This window comes from Argiope bruennichi, chromosome 7 (assembly GCF_947563725.1).
Source record: "Argiope bruennichi chromosome 7, qqArgBrue1.1, whole genome shotgun sequence".
NCBI classification, from domain to species: domain Eukaryota; kingdom Metazoa; phylum Arthropoda; class Arachnida; order Araneae; family Araneidae; genus Argiope; species Argiope bruennichi.
In genome coordinates, this window is record NC_079157.1 from 51,403,871 (window position 1) to 51,423,610 (window position 19,740).

The window sequence follows — 19,740 nt, forward strand, 5'->3', positions numbered from 1 at the left end:
GTTAAAAGCATGAGACACTGAAAATAATACTTTAAGCAAAATAAATCATAATACATCAGAAGAAAAATTCTAATAATTTATTAAAAAATATATTATAATTATGACTAAATTTCCAGTATTTTTACAATATTACACTCACCGCCTCATATTTTTAATACTTTGTTTCGACTTAAAATTAATTTTTTTTTTAAATTATTTTTCGCTTTCTACTATTTTTATAGGAGTGTGATTTTAGAAACTTTTATATTATTTTCTGTGTAACTATCCTTTTACTATCCTGTTTAACTGTTCTTTCAGGAAAATAATGCATAATATTTGTTCCCGATTATCTTAGAGATATAATTGTTTATATTTTCTATTTCAGTTTATTTTACCTTTGAAGAACTAAATGCAAGCCGAAATTCAACTTCAGCTGCAAAAGGAGTGAGGACACCCTATAAATGCCAGTATTGTCCGAAGATCTTCCCATTCAAGTCCACGCTGAATATACATGAGCGAAGTCATACTGGAGAAAAGCCATTTCAGTGCGATAAGTGCCCTCAAAGTTTTAAACGAAAAGACAGCTTGTTTTATCATAAAGTCAAAAATAAACACATGTAAATGTGCGATCTACTGATGAAATATAAACATTTCTTTTATTTTATTTTGCTTTCTAGTTGGAAGTACAAAATTATTTTAATAATCGCAGCTGTTGTCACCAGAACTCGAACTACTGCAGGTGTTTTTATTGCTTACTCGTATCACCATTTATCTAGATATCTTTTACATGCAGCCCCTAAAATTACGTGTGTTCGAATGGAGTTATATGTGGTTATGTTGGCATTTAATTAGAATGTATCATATTATTTTTGAATGCTTTCTTTTCTTTTGTAGAAATAAATAAACAAATTTCATCTTAGAATAAACAAAGAAATTAGTTTCCTTTCCCGTCTTGGGAGTTTTTATTATTACATGTTTTTATTTAAGTTCTTTAATGTCCTGTGAAGATAGAATATTATAAAATTTTTGATTCATTTCATGATGTATCAGAATTCTTAAATTTCATACAGTTGAGTATTCTTGGAAACAATACAAAGTTTAACTATTCTAAGAACTTAACTATCATTTACTTTTATTTAATAAAATTACTATTTTATATAAATAGTGTCATCTAAAAGAGAATTTGAAAAAAAAATATTACAATATTATATAATAGTGATAGTAATGAATTATAAAATATATTAAAAATTTAAAAAAAAGGAAATTATTAAAATATTTTTTTAAAAAAATACACCTTTACTACAATACAGTTTTGAAGAATAGGAAATAAATGTCAAAACAACATGAAGTACCGGAACAGTAATATATTAAAGCCCACGATTCTGATTGAAGCTGAAAATTATTTCTATTAAATTCCTAAATTTCTAGAATTTATTTTCTTAGTAAGAATGAACGCAAATGGAACTCAGGAACTCAGGCAACTAATCAGGTAAGTTTTGATTTCATGAAGTCAGTATTTTGTAAATTGTTCGCATGAAATGATAATATAGAGAAAATAAACAAATGAAACAATATCAACAACCAGATCAATTAAAAGTTCCAAATATACTGAAATGTGAAATTAAATTGATAAGAGTTGGAAGTGGCATTTCATATGAGGGTCGAGGGAAGCCACTCGTTGTCCTAGGTTAATAGATGATATAAAATGCAATGGTCTATGATACTGGAGGATGTTTAAAAGTGACTGTGCATGTGCCGGCTTATATTACGGGCTATAACTATTAACTCGGTTGCACTATTGCTAGCAGGCGACTAATGGGTTCTATTAGATCTAATGCGATAAGTTATGCAACTAAAATGCACATTGCTTAATTAGTTGTACCATTATTCAATAATAATATATCTCCTTAGATATTTTATGTATCGGATCCAAATTAACCAAAAAAATCAAATTATGATGATATTAATTAATTTCATATCTATTAAAAATAAAGATTTGTGCATCCTTATCGCTCTATAAGGACAGTCTGTTTGAATTACAGCTAACAGATTTGGTACTTTGGAAGGAGGTAATATGTATATTGGGGCTTTTTTTTTTTTGACATTTTAATTTAAAAATTAAGTAAAATATTGATATTTTTCGCCATAACTTCGGAAAATAATACAATGCAAAAATAATTTTTACATCATCTTAAAAATAATGAACACATATATAATCTTTTCAGTTTATATCAACTTTTATCGTAAATTTTTTCTGTTTTTAATTAATTATCAAAAATTAATTTAAGCATTTTTATAACAGCATATTTCATTATTCATGTGGAAATTCAAATCGTTTTCACCATTCAAGAAAACCAAATATGGGCTTTGAATTCCCTTTTTTTTTTCTTTGATTAAATGGAAACAATATTTGTCACAGAAGCTATAATTTTAGTAACAAGATCATATCCCAAATTTCGTTAGTTTAAGTCGATACGACTTTGAGTTAAATGATTGTAAAAGTACAGACTAACGAACGATAAGCCTCTTGTAGGGTTTCACTCAAAATTTGATATCAATTTGCAATTTAGATACTTGTTCTGAGAATCAAATTTTATTCGTATAGTTCTTTATGTTTTGTAGTTAGCATGTTCACTTGAACTGACTTCTATGAATGGGTTTCGTCCAAAATTATATATAAACTTACAAATATAGTGTAATTACTATACAAACATACCAAATTTCATCCACCTATTTCAAAGTGTTTTGTAACATTCCCCGTTTCCCAGTACTGATAAGACATTTACGTCGCTGTTACTTACTGAATCCCTCGAAATAGCCAGATGGTAGATATTTTCACCTGGGTGGTCTCGCATCTGTTCATTAGCGACTACAGTGAAAGGCCACATGTGGAATTCCTCGCCCAAGAGGTATTGAGAGTATCTTCAAAAAGAAAGGAGTGTCCAAACATCTGGATGCTAGATGTTTCTCTTTGTGAAAGGACCTTCCCACGCCCCACTGAGAGAGCATATTGCTGAACCCAGATTGGTCGAAAGAGAGCTCACATTAAGAGGCGGAGATTGTCGCCGAAATAAAGTGCGCAGATTTTTTGTTTAGAAAAAGAGAAGAAACGAATTGCAGGCGGACTGTTGGACTACGCCCACGAGTTCGGAGTCTGAGAACCAACCGAGTTTCAAGAAAGCTTTCGACTTTGACTATAGTATTTCTTACTACAGGAGTAAATAACAATTTATTTAACCAAGATTAGAACAAGTTGTTCTTTTGTATATATAGGGCTGTGAAATAAAGAATTGTCTGGAAATTCTGCTTCGTTATTTAATCAGTCTAGATCAAGACATTAAAGCTTCGATTTATCATATTTAGAGACAAACGTAATTCAAAAATGTGTTTTTCAAACTCTAAAAGATTCGAAATGAGAAAATTCGTCACAATTTTGAATTCGAATTTTCAGAAAAATTACAATACAATTACGATTTTTTACTATTATCTACATTTTTTTTAAATAATTTCTATATATTTCAGCACGACATATATCATATACAAGGAAATATAAGAATGGCTAAAACTGGACGGGGGGAGGGGCAATAAGCAAGTTTCTCACAGAATAAACCCACACGGTTCCAAAACTGTTTATCATTACATTTCAAAAATCAATGCCGTAATGTTTCCCACTTTCCTTGTAGCCTTGATTTAGTTTCATGCGATTTTTTTTTATTACACGAATTTTAAAAAATACTTTTGGATAAGCTTTTTCCATATCAGAAGTGAAAATTGCAGAGGCGATTTTGAAGGGTCTGACAAAACTGTCTTCCAGCATGTATCTGAAAACGACTAAAAAAAATGGGATAAATGCATCGCAAGCTGTGGGAATTTTGAGAAATACCAAACAATATTTGGAGGATAAATACCGGTAATTATTTTTATTAATTTAAGATCATTCTTTACAGAACAGTTTATTTGTTTAGGTGTTAACAGTAATATCTGCTCGGCCAAAATTTTCATTTCTCCAAAGAGTTTTTAAAATTTATTTCATGCATTCATTTAAAAAGGAAAGTGTTAAGGAAATATGTAAGTAATCTCGACACAAATGCATACAGTTCTAGAAATTTACCTTCTAGATGGTAACCTTACCACCATCTTGTTATTGCTCCGCATAACTGGTACACGGCGTAGCGCACGCGTTAAATGTTGCCATTTTAACATCCTAATATTTCTAAGCTTAGTAACGGATTTTCTGATTAATAAGAAAAGTTCAGTAGCTGTAAAACGAGGTTTTCCCATTCGATTTCTTCCGTGAATCTTCACAAAAGTCTTGAAAGCATCTTCCTTGAAGTCGTCCAGAAGTTCTGAAGGTATATTGAAGAATTTCTGAGTAAGCTTGTATAGAGCTTCTGAAAATAAGTAAAATACATCTATTGAGTTTTTCAGTCATTTATCCTTTCCTATCAATCATTTAAATGAAAGATTATAGTTCTTTTTTAACTGTTATCCAATAATCTATTACAGAAATGGTACTACAGAAATCCAGAATAAGTTGAAAAATTAATAAAACTCGAAAGCATGGAGATTGAAAGTTACTATTATGTTAAGAAAAGATTGAATTATAATAATAATAATTATTATTACCATCAAAGCATTGGAAGCATAGTTTAGAATTAAACAACCACATAGTTCTGCCCCGATGCGTTACATAAGATGAACAAGGAGTGGAATTGCAACTTGCAAATGTTCAATGTATCTCTCCCCATTTATGAGGGTTGTATCCCGGTGGTAAGGTTTCGGCTTCGGTACCGATGGGTGTACCCGATTTCACCGAGGAACCATCGAGTAAGTGTGTCTGGTGCAAGTTCGTCAAGACCAAACGTCCTCCCGCTGGTGTGGAAGTTTGGAGAGGGGGGTGCCAACTCAGGTGTTGTCTTCGTCATCTGACCGCGGATCAAAATTACGAGGTCCGTCCCAAAATAGCCCTAGTGTTGCTTTACAACGGGACGTTAATATAATAAACTAAAACTAAACACTCTTTAAGAACTCAACTGACAGATGACGATCGTCATTTCAATTGCTCATGATTTGTCATGCCATCAGAAATGGAGCTTAAATAGACAAGAATTCTGTTGCCGCAATGAAGCATTCTTATCTAATTTGGACTTGCTGCCCCGCTGGTGTGGAGAGGAGCCAGCTCAGGGGCCGCCCTCGTCATCTGACCGTAGTTCAAAATTACGAGATCCGTCCCAAAATAGCCCTAGTGTTGCTTTAAAATGGGACGTTAATATAACTAAACTAAGCTAAACTTGGACTTACGGTTGGCTCCAAGCATGTTAATAATCTTCATGCTCTTTCCCTAATAGTTATATTTCTGGACAGAAGATGACACACCTCAATAATTACATGGCACTATATTTTTATTAAAAAAAAAGAGGGTTAAAATTAAATTTGAAAAAGTAATACTTGGTAATAACGATTCTCGAAAAACGTAAATAATGATGCTCAAGAAGGTAACGGTCATCAAAAAATAAATACAGGTTTAAGGATTGTGGTCAAATCCTAATATCAATTTTTTTTTTTTTTTTTTTGAAAATCGGTTATTATAAGACGTTTGAACTTGTTGAATGACATAGATGAATAAGTACTTTCATTTATGTTTGGGATGTTTCGATTACGTTTGTTTTTATTTTCAAACACCATAAAATATTTTATTCATAAAGTATTTTTTATAGCAAATTAAAATTTGTTCTCATGAAATTATGAACTACTTCATTGGAAAGGATTAAATAAAGGATGGTTCTCATGAATAAATTTCAATTTTATTTTTGTATCTTTTGCAATAAAATAGCATTAGACCATGTGTATGCAATATATATAAATAAATTCTTACTTGATACTGATATTTTTCTTTTCTTTCCTTTTAATATTTGGCATTTGTGGGTGCTGTAGTGTAGTGCTGGATGTAGAATTTTCAATCAAATTACTCAAAAATTGCAATTTTATTGGTTACTCTGAATTTATTTTCATTTTCATATCCTTGAAATAAAAAAAAATTAAAAATTCTAAATCTTATTGAATGTGAAAGAATGTTTTTCATTTTGAATAATCCTTTTAAAAATAAGTGTTCAGAAAAAGTAAGAAATGTGTTTAGAAGGTGATTAATGCTTGCAAACCAGGATAAAATTTACATGCCTTAATCATAGCCCAATTAAACAAATTTTTAAAATTAATTCATGGTACTTTCGGTTTTTCAAATTTATACATATCAAAAAAGTGTCAATAGCCTATCAGCAAAATATTCCTTATTTTATAAGGCAAAAATTTTTGAAAACAAGTTTTTTTTTTTCCTTTTTAAGGGTACAAACTGTCACAGTTCTCTTATTTTTTAAAAATAATTGTATATATATAAATTGATCAAAATCTAAAATTTCTATTTTAATATTTTATCTCCATAATATATGCTTATATGTGAATAAAATAAATTTATGTTGTTAAGTAATATTGTTAATGAATAGTGACGATCCAGAATAAGTGAAATTTAAATTCCTTTGTCTTAAAATGTTGTCTTTGAAAATTCTTCGTGTATCGTAATGTTTGAAGAAATTTTACAGAATTTATAAAAATAGGCCCTGTAATATTATAATATGTGTATATCCAGTTATGTATATCCACTGAAATTTGCAGCAAGCTCTGATACCAGATTTGGGTGAAATCAAATACTGCAAGTGTTCATTCTGCCCAAAGCTTTTTCCATTCAAATCTAAATTGAATCAACTTATTTCTGTACATACTGGGATTTAAGTGCTCTCTTTGTAATCAACAGATCAAGTTTTCAACAGATTCAAGTTTCAGATCAAGCTTGTTATCAAGTTTTCAATGCAAAGAAGGTTTGAAGTATCGCCAAATCAAGAATAATCACATTTCAGGAATAAAAACAGTAATGTGTAACAGTGTTGCAAGATTGCCACTAATAAATGGCGACATGTATTTCAAGTTGAATATGAGTTCTAAAAAATATAAAAGAATTTAAATTAATTTTATTTAAAAAGAATTAGAGAAGCTTCATATCATTATTAAAAATTTATAAAAAGAAAATATGAATATATTAATTTTATTTTCTAATTTTCCCTTAGGTATACAAAAATTGAAAGAAGCTGTCTGTGAACAAAACCTACATCAAGTTCTGATGTCACATGTCAATAAAGGCAGATGCCACAGCTGTCCCCACTGCTCCAGGTCTTTTCCATGCAAATCTAAATTGAAGCGGCACATTCTTATGCACACAGGAGAAAAGCCATTTAAATGTTCTGTTTGTAAACAAAGTTTTAGACGAAAGGAAGGTTTGAGATATCATCAAGTCGCAAATAATCACTTCTAATCACAATATTATCAAATTATAAAAAAAGATATGAAACAATTTTTTAAGGCTGCTACAAATGAGTGGTTCTTATTTTGGGCTGAATATGATTATAAATTTCTCTTTTGAAAGAAAGATGATTGTATTATTACATTATTATATAATAATAAATAAAATAAACAAAAGAGGTATTAACTTGATTTTTATTTATCTTTCTGTAGCTCATCAAATATATAAGGAAATCATAACCGAGCGAAATCAGCATGAAGCACATAAACGCAGTCTGAGTAAAGGCAAAGTCCACAAGTGTCCACATTGCCCAAAACATTTTCAATTCAAATATCAAGTGACTCAGCATTTGCCCGTACATACTGGAGAAAGGCCGTTTCGATGCCCTATTTGTAATCAAAGCTTTCAACGAAAAGAAGGTTTGAAATATCACCAAATCACAAATAATCACATTTGGTGAATGAAAAAAATGATTCACAATTATGTTGTAAGGTTGCTAAATACAAATGATGGCTCTTATTTTGAATTGAAGCGTCTGATTTTCAAATAATTATATATGTATGTATGAATCCTATTGACTCTGTTATTCTGGAAAGAAAATAAGAAAGCTTCTCATTTAAAAATTGTTGTATTAAAAGAGATGGCTATAATTTGTATGAATACATATATAATATTCTGTGTTAGTAACAATGTTATTTTTTGTGTCATTGTTATTTCAAAGGCATGAGAAAATTATTTCAATTTCTCCTAAAATAACTGTATTTTGTTTTACATATATTATCTTTACCAATAATTTTTTTAAAAAACATTGATGGTGTTAATGCCTCCTCCCTTCTCTTTGATTCTGGAAAAAACATAACCATGTTGATAATATGGTCTAATTACCATATTGATTCTTATACCATATTAGTAAGACATTATGAAATTGATCCATTTGGGTTGACATGGTAATGTCTACTACCATATTGGTCTAATTATCCATATGCTACAATGTGTTAATGTCTTACTAATATGATCTAATAACTATACTGATCCATATATCCTATTGTATTTCAAAGAATTTAAATTCATACTTCTTATCTTTGTATACTGAAATTTAGTATCTTATAAAAGGATGTAACTGAAAAAAGCATCCAGTTGTATGCATTGTTAAGTCATCAATCAGTATATGTAATTTCAATTTATAATTTGAAGATTATTTTACAAATTGACTTATTTTTAAGTTTTTTTACATTTTATGTTTATTATTTTTTTAATTGATTTTTATTACTTTTTGGAATATACTCGAAAATTTCAACATCCCCCCCCCCCATTTTTCAGAAAACAACTCCACTAAATATATGTTGATAAATATTTTAGTTTTGTCTTATATTAAATGGAAGCACTCATTTATAATATCATATTTAATCTCTGACTATTTTTTGTTTCATAATGTTTGATGTGCAAGTATTTAATTTTTTTTAAATATATAATTAAAAAATTATATATGAGTAAGTAAACTATATATAAAAGTACAATATATAAAATTATATATTGTGCTTTTGAATAATAAATGTATTTCCTTCACTTCATCTTAATGGATAATAAAGTCAATGTATGCTTGTACTTTTATTGTGTATGTTGAATTTGTTCTTGAACTCACAGCAATAGTTTGCTTTTAATAATTTTGATTTATTTAATGTTATTTATTTTATTTTTACTATTTATCTAAAAAGTGATATTATTGTATGAGAAATTGCATGGAGTTTGGATTAATTAGTTAAATTCCTGCATCTTTATCTAATCATTTGTTGAAAAATCAGCAGTGGGTATTTTCTTAATCAGAAAATTCTCTTTAATTGCTTGAATGTTAGTTGCTTGACAAATGCCATAGAAGATCCAGTAGCTGTTGTGGTGTGAAACAGCTTGGATAGAAGAATGCTTATTCAAACGTCACTCTTATTAACTGAACATGATTTAAAAATTGGAACACATCCCAAAATGATTATGTTGTTACTTCAAAATACAATGTTGATTTTAAAATTTAAAAGATCCCAAATGCACCATTTGATTCTGACTCAAATTCAATTTTTTATGAGAGCTTTTGACAATCACTCAATTTAATAACTTCTGTTCGGTCATCCTCTTTTTGGTGCTGTATGCAAATTTGTAGTATAGGATACCAGATCAAGTGTCATCTTTATATGACCAATTTCGAAATGACAAAATATATTCTTAATAATTCTTATTTCAGCAATCCTTAGATTATATGGCTTAGTAGCATGGTTATGATTTGAAAATTATGGGGTATCAGATTTTATATATATATGATCCTGTTGCATATGAAATTTGATGCATAGGTCAAATGTTCTTCCACTTGTATGATATTGAAAGTGGAGCTGGGTGTCAACCTAAATACCATCCTCATCATCTGAGTGTGTTTCAGAATTATAAGGTTTGTTACTTAAAAATAGCCTTTGTGTTGTTTCAAAGCAGGATGTGAATATAATTAAACTAAACTAAAAGTCAACTATTTTGTATTGTAATCAATATATTTAGATTATAATTTTTATTTTGGGAGTGTGTTCATTTATGGGTTTCACATAATTTTTGTATTAAATTATAACTTCCAGGAGTATCAAATGTTTATAAATTTGAAAAATATGATAATCCTATGTTTAAATCACACATAGAGAAATAAATAGATTAATTAAAGTAAGTCTTGATAAAAGCCAATTCAAATTTTTCTTAATCGGTTTATTTCATATTTATAAAGGAATTTTTTCATAAATATTCAAAAACTGGTTTTTATATTCTGATTAAATTCCTTATAAAATTGAATAATAGCATCCAAGTGTTTAAAAAATCTCATATATATTACTTTAAGCAGGCGCAAATTATAAATGACGTAAACATTATGATAATTTAATTGTATGTTTTTGTGTACATGACATTTTTTTAATAGCCTAGATCTGCACATTAAAAAAAAATCAGCTGCATGGGTTATTTAGAGCAAGATTATGCAAGTCTTTTTTATGTCTTTTTTAGCAAGTTAATACTGAAAAGGCCTTTTTAACACACAGTTTTTTTTGCAAATATTGGTTGGATTTTATAAATATTACAACTAATAAATAAAAAAGATCAGGTTCGTCTTAATAACAAATTAAGAAACTTTAGCATGATATTTTAAATCACAGGTTCAATAGTTCTCACTCACTTAGGCTGTGAAATTGATTTTTGTAAATGTTTCTTTAAATTTATTTTCATATTTTATTTAATACTAAAGAATATGACATATAAAAAAGAACATGAAACAATCTGGAACTAATTGACTTACCCAGTTGCATTTGTCATGTGACTTTGAAGTCACATGTGTCTCTTCGACAAATAAATAAATAAAATGATTATTTGTTGATTTTAATTTAATATTTTTTAAAGTTATTTTGTAATAATTCTAATTGTTTATGCATGTATATATATATATATATATATATATATATATATATATATATATATATATATATATATATATATATATATATATATATATATATATATATATATATATATATATATATATATATATATTCTTTTTACTTTCATTGAAGGTGGTGTATCGCAACCAGGATATTATCTTCAAATACAAATGAATGAAAAGGAGCAAACATCTCTACCAAGAAGCCGTGGAAGGCCTAGATCAGATGTAATCATTGGAAAACACCGATGTCCATTTTGCGCGAAGCAATTTTATTCGAAATTCGAATTAGTTCGTCATACTCGAGTGCATACTGGAGAGAAGCCGTTTGGTTGTGATTTATGTTCCAGGTGCTTTAAAAGTAACCATTCTTTGAAATACCACAAGATACAAGTGCACCATTCGGAGAAGAAGTACTTCCTTGTATAAAACGTTTGCATCGTGTTTTGGTAAAAAGGATATTTAGTACTCATTCTTAAATATTCATGCATGTTTTCTTTAAAAAATAGAGTGGATTCTTCAAAGTAACCATACTTTGAAATACCACAAGATAGAAATGCACCATTCATAGAAAAAAAAGTACTTTCGTATATGTTTGAGACGTTTTCGACAACGAAAATCTTCGAAATTTTGGTAGTAAAAATAAAAGACATTTTTTTCAAATTAGTTTTATATTGCATGTAATGTATTTGAAAGAAGGTTTGTTTTTATTTTAAAACACCATAAAAATATTTGATTCCTAAATTATTTATTTTTTTATATCCAATTATAATATGCTGTAGTGAGATAATCAACTAGTTCATTGGAAATGATTGAATATAGATGAACCTTTTGAATAAATTAAAATTTTATTTTTTGAATCTTCTGCTGTAAAAAAAAGGATTGGACCACGTTTATGCAATGCATATATACGAGTCGTTACTTACTTGAAACTTCTTCATTTTTTTATATCTTGTCACTTCAGACCGCTACAGTAAGTAGGCAGGAATTAAATGAAAAAATAATCTAAATAACATTGAATGCCACATAGTTTGGAGATGAGGTTTTTTTCATCATAAATAATCTTTTGAAAATAAATAAAATAATAATAAATGCTCTGAAAAAATTAGAAATAAGTTTAACAGATGATTAATGGTATCAAATAATGCAATATAAAATTTCAAATGAATGCATTGAATACTGCTTATATGAGTATTAAAAATTTGAAAAAAAAAATCATGTTTTGAAAAATACATGAGTTACTTCACTTTATCATAGAGAATTCTATTTATTACATTTTTAAAGATTAATTCATGAAGCTCTTTTTCAAATGTGTATATATGGAAAAAGTTTTAATCACCAATCGGCAAAATATACCACATAGTATAAGGCAAAAAAAATTTTAAAATAGATTGTTATTTTTTTTTACCCCTTTTTGAAAGTCCCAGTTCTCTCATTTCTTATATATATAAAAACTGATCAAATTCTGAAATTTCCATTTTAATATTTTATCTCCATAATATTTGTGAATAAAATAAATTTATGGTATTAAATAAAATTGTTAATGAATAGTGACGGAAGAATAAGTGAAATTTAATTTCCTTAAAATAATGTCTTTACATGCATTTAAAAATTCTCCCTTTATCGTAATGTTTGTGGAAATTTTACAGAATTTATAATAACAAGTCTTATAACACATTATTATATATATATGTTTATCCAATTTAGATTTCAACTTCATTCATTCGGATAGTTAAAAATCATATTTAATTTAGAAAATTTCAAAACTTTAGATGAAAATTCAATATTTATGAAAAAAAAGTCTTAATAAAAATTTTTAGAATTCACCTTTGCATAAAATAATCCCTATATATGTACAGAATTGATAATAAGAAAAAAATTGTGAGGTTATGAAGCATTCATCTTCTTAAACAGACATTAATTTTTTTAATATAGTAAAAAATTAAAGATGTGTGTGTGTTTTATATCGTCTCATATATTTGGTAGTATTCAGGATGAAAATGTTTTCGGGTGAAATGTTTCGAGATTTGTTAACCAGATAATACCCAATCATTATTGGATATATGCTAGTATTTATTTTTATTCCTTAAATCTCATAGCTTCTCAAATTCTATCGGCATCATTACTTAGCTCCCATGTTTTTCCTTTCAAACCTTCCTTATATTTCATAGCATTTGTGAGCAAAATTTCGTTCTTACAAATGCAAACTACCAAATTTTGTATCCAATTCTATAGCACAAAATTTTCCAAACTGGACGGCATGATCTTCTGATGAGTTGCCAGCTAATTTTTAGTGAGTCGTAATAAAGCCTTGAATGTATCCACACATTTTGAAGAAATGTGATGAGAGTTTAAAATCTCCATCAAAACCACATAGTAGCACCACAGAAGGGGAAAAAAAAAGTAATCCTCAAGCAGGCTAAGCTCAGATCATGAGCACTTAATCAGAATTAATTAGAACTTTTTTTTTTGTTATGCATTTGAAATCAATTACAGCGTACGTTAATTTCGGAGCAGTTTGCAATAGTTTGTGTGAATATGTATTACATTTAATGATAAAACGTTTTTTTACACTAAAACCTCTTGAAAAAACTTGTAGCGTTCGTCTCAAAAGTATAATTATTGTACTAGATCCTTATTGATGAATTGAGGGATGTGTCATAGCGTTTTTGAACTAAAGGTTCTTAACCTCTGAACTTAACATGTGATTTGGGTATTGACATGGCTTTGAGATTACTTAGCAAGTGGTTGTGCATTATGAAAGTGAATACTTTTCATGAAGTAGTAAACAGATTATAATGAATGTTTCGAAATAAATAGGAAGCAGCATTTTACATAAGGTGTTTTTTCAGAAAAATCAATCCTAAGTCAAATCGATGTAGTAAAGCAATTAAACTTTTAGCATGCATGAGCTTTAGCTCTTGGCTTTCTTTGGAACCTTGGGGTTATAAGGCTCCATTTCTTTGATGGCAATATATGGGTCGATACAGATGTGATTTCCAAAAAGTGGGTCACAATGTTTTAAAGTTTTGGTAACCACACTATAGCACATTTGATAGTTTTCATTTGTATCTCCGATTTGAAGAAAATCTACTGAATTTTTGTAGAGTACACATTAATTATGAATTTTTACTTTTATTTATGTAACTAATTATATTGCAGAGCCTATACATCTATAAATCTTGATAAACGTTCTACAAACAAATGAATCAAGCTTAAAATATTTCACCAATTTATAGTAATTTCTTATGCTTTAATTTATTTAATTAATCCATTTGGGGATGATGATTGTTGCCTGACATAACGGAAATGAACACAATCACTGTTGGAGTAGATGCCTGGTTTTAGCATTTGATAAAAATATTTTTTTCCTAATGATTGCAAATTATTGAGGATCAAGACGGCGCCAGTATTCTAATCTAGAAGGCAAAACTTTACCATTTTTATAAGAATGCTAAAAGTTCTAGACTTAAAAATTTAAGGAAGATAAAGGTGTCAAAAAATAACCTAACTTTAGATAACAATCTGTAAGAATTAATTGTAATGTTTTGGAAAAACTGTGACGCTATCTCAGTTTCTTTTCAGTCAGCAATAATAATAGAAGATTTCAAAACAAGAATTATTTGGTTTGCACGACTTAAACTCATTTTTAAAAGATTTTTACACCTCCAATTATTTATATATGTCACACATACATGTATATATGTGTATGTATGTATTAAATGCCTTTATAACCATTTTATAAACAACGAATCAAAACCTTAAAATACGCTTTGACCATCTCTGGATTGCAACAATTTTTAAACGTTTATATTTAACTTCTTTTATGTTTGTAAAAATAGAATTTTATAATATATTTTTCATTCATTTCTCTATACACTGTAGTGTTAAAAATAATATATATTAAACTGTATAGTGTTAAAAATATTGTATATTTCTATGTTTCTGAAGTCAGTTTGATAGTTTAAGATATTAAGAACTTAATTATCAATTAATCTATTCCATAAATTGAGTTTACTTAAATGTTGACTTCCATATAAAACACATCACCAGGTTGAATGGGGAAAAATTAATTGCAAAATCCCATAATACCTGTAATAATGAACTATGAAATACGTATTTAAAATACATTTTAATAGTGAATAAAAGCTAAATATTTTATTAGTAAAAATGCGACGTGTAAATAAAATGTTAAAAGCATGAGACACTGAAAATAATACTTTAAGCAAAATAAATAATAATAAATTAGAAGAAAAATTCTAATATTTTATTAAAAAATATAATTATGACTAAATTTCCAGTATTTTTACAATATTACACTCACCGCCTCATATTTTTAATACTTTGTTTCGACTTAAAATTAATTTTTTTTTAATTATTTTTCGCTTTCTACTATTTTTATAGGAGTGTGATTTTAGAAACTTTTATATTATTTTCTGTGTAACTATCCTTTTACTATCCTGTTTAACTGTTCTTTCAGGAAAATAATGCATAATATTTGTTCCCGATTATCTTAGAGATATAATTGTTTATATTTTCTATTTCAGTTTATTTTACCTTTGAAGAACTAAATGCAAGCCGAAATTCAACTTCAGCAGCAAAAGGAGTGAGGACAACCTATAAATGCCAGTATTGTCCGAAGATCTTCCCATTCAAGTCCACGCTAATTATACATGAGCGAAGTCATACTGGAGAAAAGCCATTTCAGTGCGATAAATGCCCTCAAAGTTTTAAACGAAATGACCGTTTGTTTTATCATAAAGCCAAAAATAAACACATGTAAATGTGCGATCTACTGATGAAATATAAATATTTCTTTTATTTTATTTTGCTTTCTAGTTGGAAGTACAAAATTATTTTTATAATCGCAGCTGTTGTCACCAGAACTCGAATTACTGCAGGTGTTTTTATTGCTTACTCGTATCACCATATATCTAGATATCTTTTACATGCAGCCTCTGAAATTACTTGTGTTCGAATGGAGTTATATGTGGTTATGTTGACATTTAATTAGAATGTATCATATTATTTTTGAATGCCTTCTTTTCTTTTGTAGAAATAAATAAACAAATTTCATCTTAGAATAAACAAAGAAATTAGTTTCCTTTCCCGTGTTGGGAGTTTTTATTATTACATGTTTTTATTTAATGTCCTGTGAAGATAGAATATTGTTATAAAATTTTTGATTCATTTCATGATGTATCAGAATTCTTAAATTTCATACAGTTGAGTATTCTTGGAAACAATACAAAGTTTAACTATTCTAAGAACTTAACTATCATTTACTTTTATTTAATAAAATTACTATTTTATATAAATAGTGTCATCTAAAAGAGAATTTGAAAAAAAATATTATAATATTATATAATAGTGATAGTAATGAATTATAAAATATATTAAAAATTTAAAAAAAAGGAAATAATTAAAATATTTTTTTTAAAAATACACCTTTACTACAATACAGTTTTGAAGAATAGGAAATAAATGTCAAAACAACATGAAGTACCGGAACAGTAATATATTAAAGCCCACGATTCTGATTGAAGCTGAAAATTATTTCTATTAAATTCCAAAATTTCTAGAATTTATTTTATTAGGAAGAATGAACGCAAATAAAACTCAGAAACACAGGCAACTAATCTTTTTTTTTTTTTTTTTTTTTTACTGCCGTTGCTAAAAAGATATAAATTGCAGATTACAATCATCATTTTACCACCTTCTCCAATGTTGGTCCTTGCAATTCTTTGGATTTCGGGGAATTATTACCGAAAAGGAAATTCTTCAATCAAAAAGTAACAGTGGGCGAAATCAAAGGAATAAGCTAACTGTGGAAACAGCGAGGCGTAATGTTTTAACAGGTAATTTACCAACAGGGTTTGTGAACCGGTGTCTCATTAGGATAGAATACCCAAGTTTTTGTGTTCGCGTAGGGAAATTGGAATTTCTATAATCGCTGAACAGGATAAAACCTGTTCTAAGTTGTCAGTAACAAGATATTCTTTGTTGGTTTGGTGAAAAATGACAATTTATGTGCATTTGGAATACGTATTTTGAAACTTCCGAAACTTTTATGAAAATAGTATTATTAAGTTTTGATTTCATGAAGTCAGTATTTTGTAAATTGTTCGCATGAAATGATAATATAGAGAAAATAAACAAATGGAACAATATCAACAAACAGATCAATTAAAAGTTCCAAATATACTGAAATGTGAAATTAAATTGATAAGAGTTGGAAGTGGCATTTCATATGAGGGTCGAGGGAAGCCACTCGTTGTCCTAGGTTAATAGGTGATATAAAATGCAGTGGTCTATGATACTGGAGGATGTTTAAAAGTGACTGTGCATGTGCCGGCTTATATTACGGGCTATAACTATTAACTCGGTTGCACTATTGCTAGCAGGCGACTAATGGGTTCTATTAGATCTAATGCGATCAGTTATGCAACTAAAATGCACATTGCTTAATTAGTTGTACCATTATTCAATAATAATATAACTCCTTAGATATTTTATGTATCGGATCCAAATTAACCAAAAAAATCAAATTATGATGATATTAATTAATTTCATATCTATTAAAAATAAAGATTTGTGCATCCTTATCGCTCTATAAGGACAGTCTGTTTGAATTACAGCTAACAGATTTGGTACTTTGGAAGGAGGTAATATGGATATTGGGGCTTTTTTTTTTTTTTTTTTGACATTTTAATTTAAAAATTATTGATATTTTTCGCCATAACTTCGGAAAATAATACAATTCAAAAATACTTTTTACATCATCTTAAAAATAATGAACACATATATAATCTTTTCAGTTTATATCAATTTTTATCCTAAATTTTTTCTGTTTTTAATTAATTATCAAAAATTAATTTAAGCATTTTTATAACAGCATATTTCAATATTGATGTTGAAATTCAAATCGTTTTCACCATTCAAGAAAACCAAATATGGACTTTGAATTCCCCTTTTTTTTTTCTTTGATTAAATGGAAACAATATTTGTCACAGAAGCTATAATTTTAGTAACAAGATCCAATCCCAAATTTCGTTAGTTTAAGTCGATACGACTTTGAGTTAAATGATTGTAAAAGTACAGACTAACGAACGATAAGCCTCTTGTAGGGTTTTCCACAAAATTTGAATAATTTCGATATATTTGAATAATTTCGATGTGTTTCAGTACGACATATATCATATACAAGGAAATATAAGAATGGCTAAAATTGGACGGGGAGAGGGGCAATAAGCAAGTTGCTCACAGAATAAATCCACAAGGTTCCAAAACTGTTCATCATTACATTTCAAAAATTAATGCCGTACGTGTTTCCCACTTTCCTTGTATACTCTGTTTCACCCTAACTTGGCAGTATTGTAAAAGCCAGAAAATGTGACGCTCCGCGTTTGGAAAGAGTTCCCCATCAATTCCGACTTTAAAATAGTTAAAATGCTCAGAAATTTATCAAATAATATCATAAATAACAGAAATCCTTTTTTTATCAGTATGTATTTAAAATTATTCTCAAGTTAGAAGTGTTTATCTGTTAAGTATTTTATAAATAAAGCGAACGAATAAAACGAAACGATTGACATAATGAATTCCACTTTGGCTAGAACCGGTCTTCAAGGGCAAATATTTGGCGCGCTTTTCTTTTACGTCTCCGCCAACTCAGCTTCATTTAGTTCCCAACCATTATCATCTTTCGAAATTTTTTATTCTCGCTTTTTTACCAGCTGATATTTTTGATACTATTATCACATTAATAGTTATTAGTTTTGATTGTTGAATATTTATTCGATTCGTCATTTCTATTCACTTCTAAAATGTCTGAAAAAGAAAAAGTGTTATCACCGAATACGCTGTGCACACCTTCAAGACGAGTGAAATCAGCAAAAAGTGCAACATGAAAACAGAAATAAAGGCAACCAGTCCTTTAAGTACCCCTGGAAAGAAGCGACCAGGCTCAGTAGGTAAACATTCAGGTCATCTTATGAAAAAGTAAATATGATGATTTTACATTATCCTGTATCTGACGAAAAATCCATGCATTTATTCGTAGAAATGAGATCCCAACATTAGATAAAGTTTTAAAAGATGTGAACGATGATACAGATATCTTTTCTAAAAACATTAACCGAACTACGCTTTATAGAATATTGAAAGATTTAGGGTTTTCTTTTGAGAAACGATGAAACGAAATGAAATAACTTTAATGATTTATTAAAATAATGTATCAATAATATTGAACAAAATAATGAAAATAAGGAAAAAATTCTCTGATTTAAAATGATAATATAATAAAGTAAATAAATATTTACTATTTGGCGAAAAATTTGCGAGATAAAGTTCCGCCAGCGATCTGCATTTCTAGAAACTTTGTACTTTAAAGTAACCCAGTTCCCCTGACAACGACTGCGATTCGGCTAGCCTAGAATATACACTACTGCCAAGTTAGGGTGAAACAGAGTATAGCCTTGATTTAGCTTCATGCGATTTTTTTTTATTACACGAATTTTAAAAAATACTTTTGGATAAGCTTTTTCCATATCAGAGGTGAAAATTGCAGAGGCGATTTTGAAAGGTCTGACAAAACTGTCTTCCAGCATGTGTCTGAAAACGACTAAAAACATGGGATAAATGCATCGCAAGCTATGGGAATTTTGAGAAATACCAAACAATATTTGGAGGATAAATACCGGTAATTATTTTTATTAATTTAAGATCATTCTTTACAGAACAGTTTATTTGTTTAGGTGTTAACAGTAATATCTGCTCGGCCAAAATTTTCATTTCTCCAAAGAGCTTTTAAAATTTATTTCATGCATTCATTTAAAAAGGAAAGTGTTAAGGAAATATGTAAGTAATCTCGACACAAATGCATACAGTTCTAGAAATTTACCTTCTAGATGGTAACCTTACCACCATCTTGTTATTGCTCCGCATAACTGGTACA

At 28.5% G+C, this 19,740-nt stretch overlaps 1 protein-coding gene across 1 annotated transcript in view; it reads left to right on the forward strand.

The window, feature by feature from the left end:
* LOC129975368 (zinc finger protein 605-like) overlaps positions 1-15,777 on the forward strand; it is a 30,261-nt gene extending 14,484 nt beyond the window's left edge. The window contains exons 4-10 of the mRNA XM_056088431.1: positions 365-596; positions 1,408-1,468; positions 5,020-5,185; positions 7,098-7,321; positions 7,584-7,749; positions 10,936-11,233; positions 15,332-15,777. Coding sequence (XP_055944406.1) covers positions 365-596; positions 1,408-1,468; positions 5,020-5,185; positions 7,098-7,321; positions 7,584-7,749; positions 10,936-11,213 — 1,127 coding nt within the window. The 3' untranslated portion in view covers positions 11,214-11,233; positions 15,332-15,777. The remainder of the gene's footprint in view (positions 1-364; positions 597-1,407; positions 1,469-5,019; positions 5,186-7,097; positions 7,322-7,583; positions 7,750-10,935; positions 11,234-15,331) is intronic.
* Positions 15,778-19,740: the final 3,963 nt, after the last annotated feature.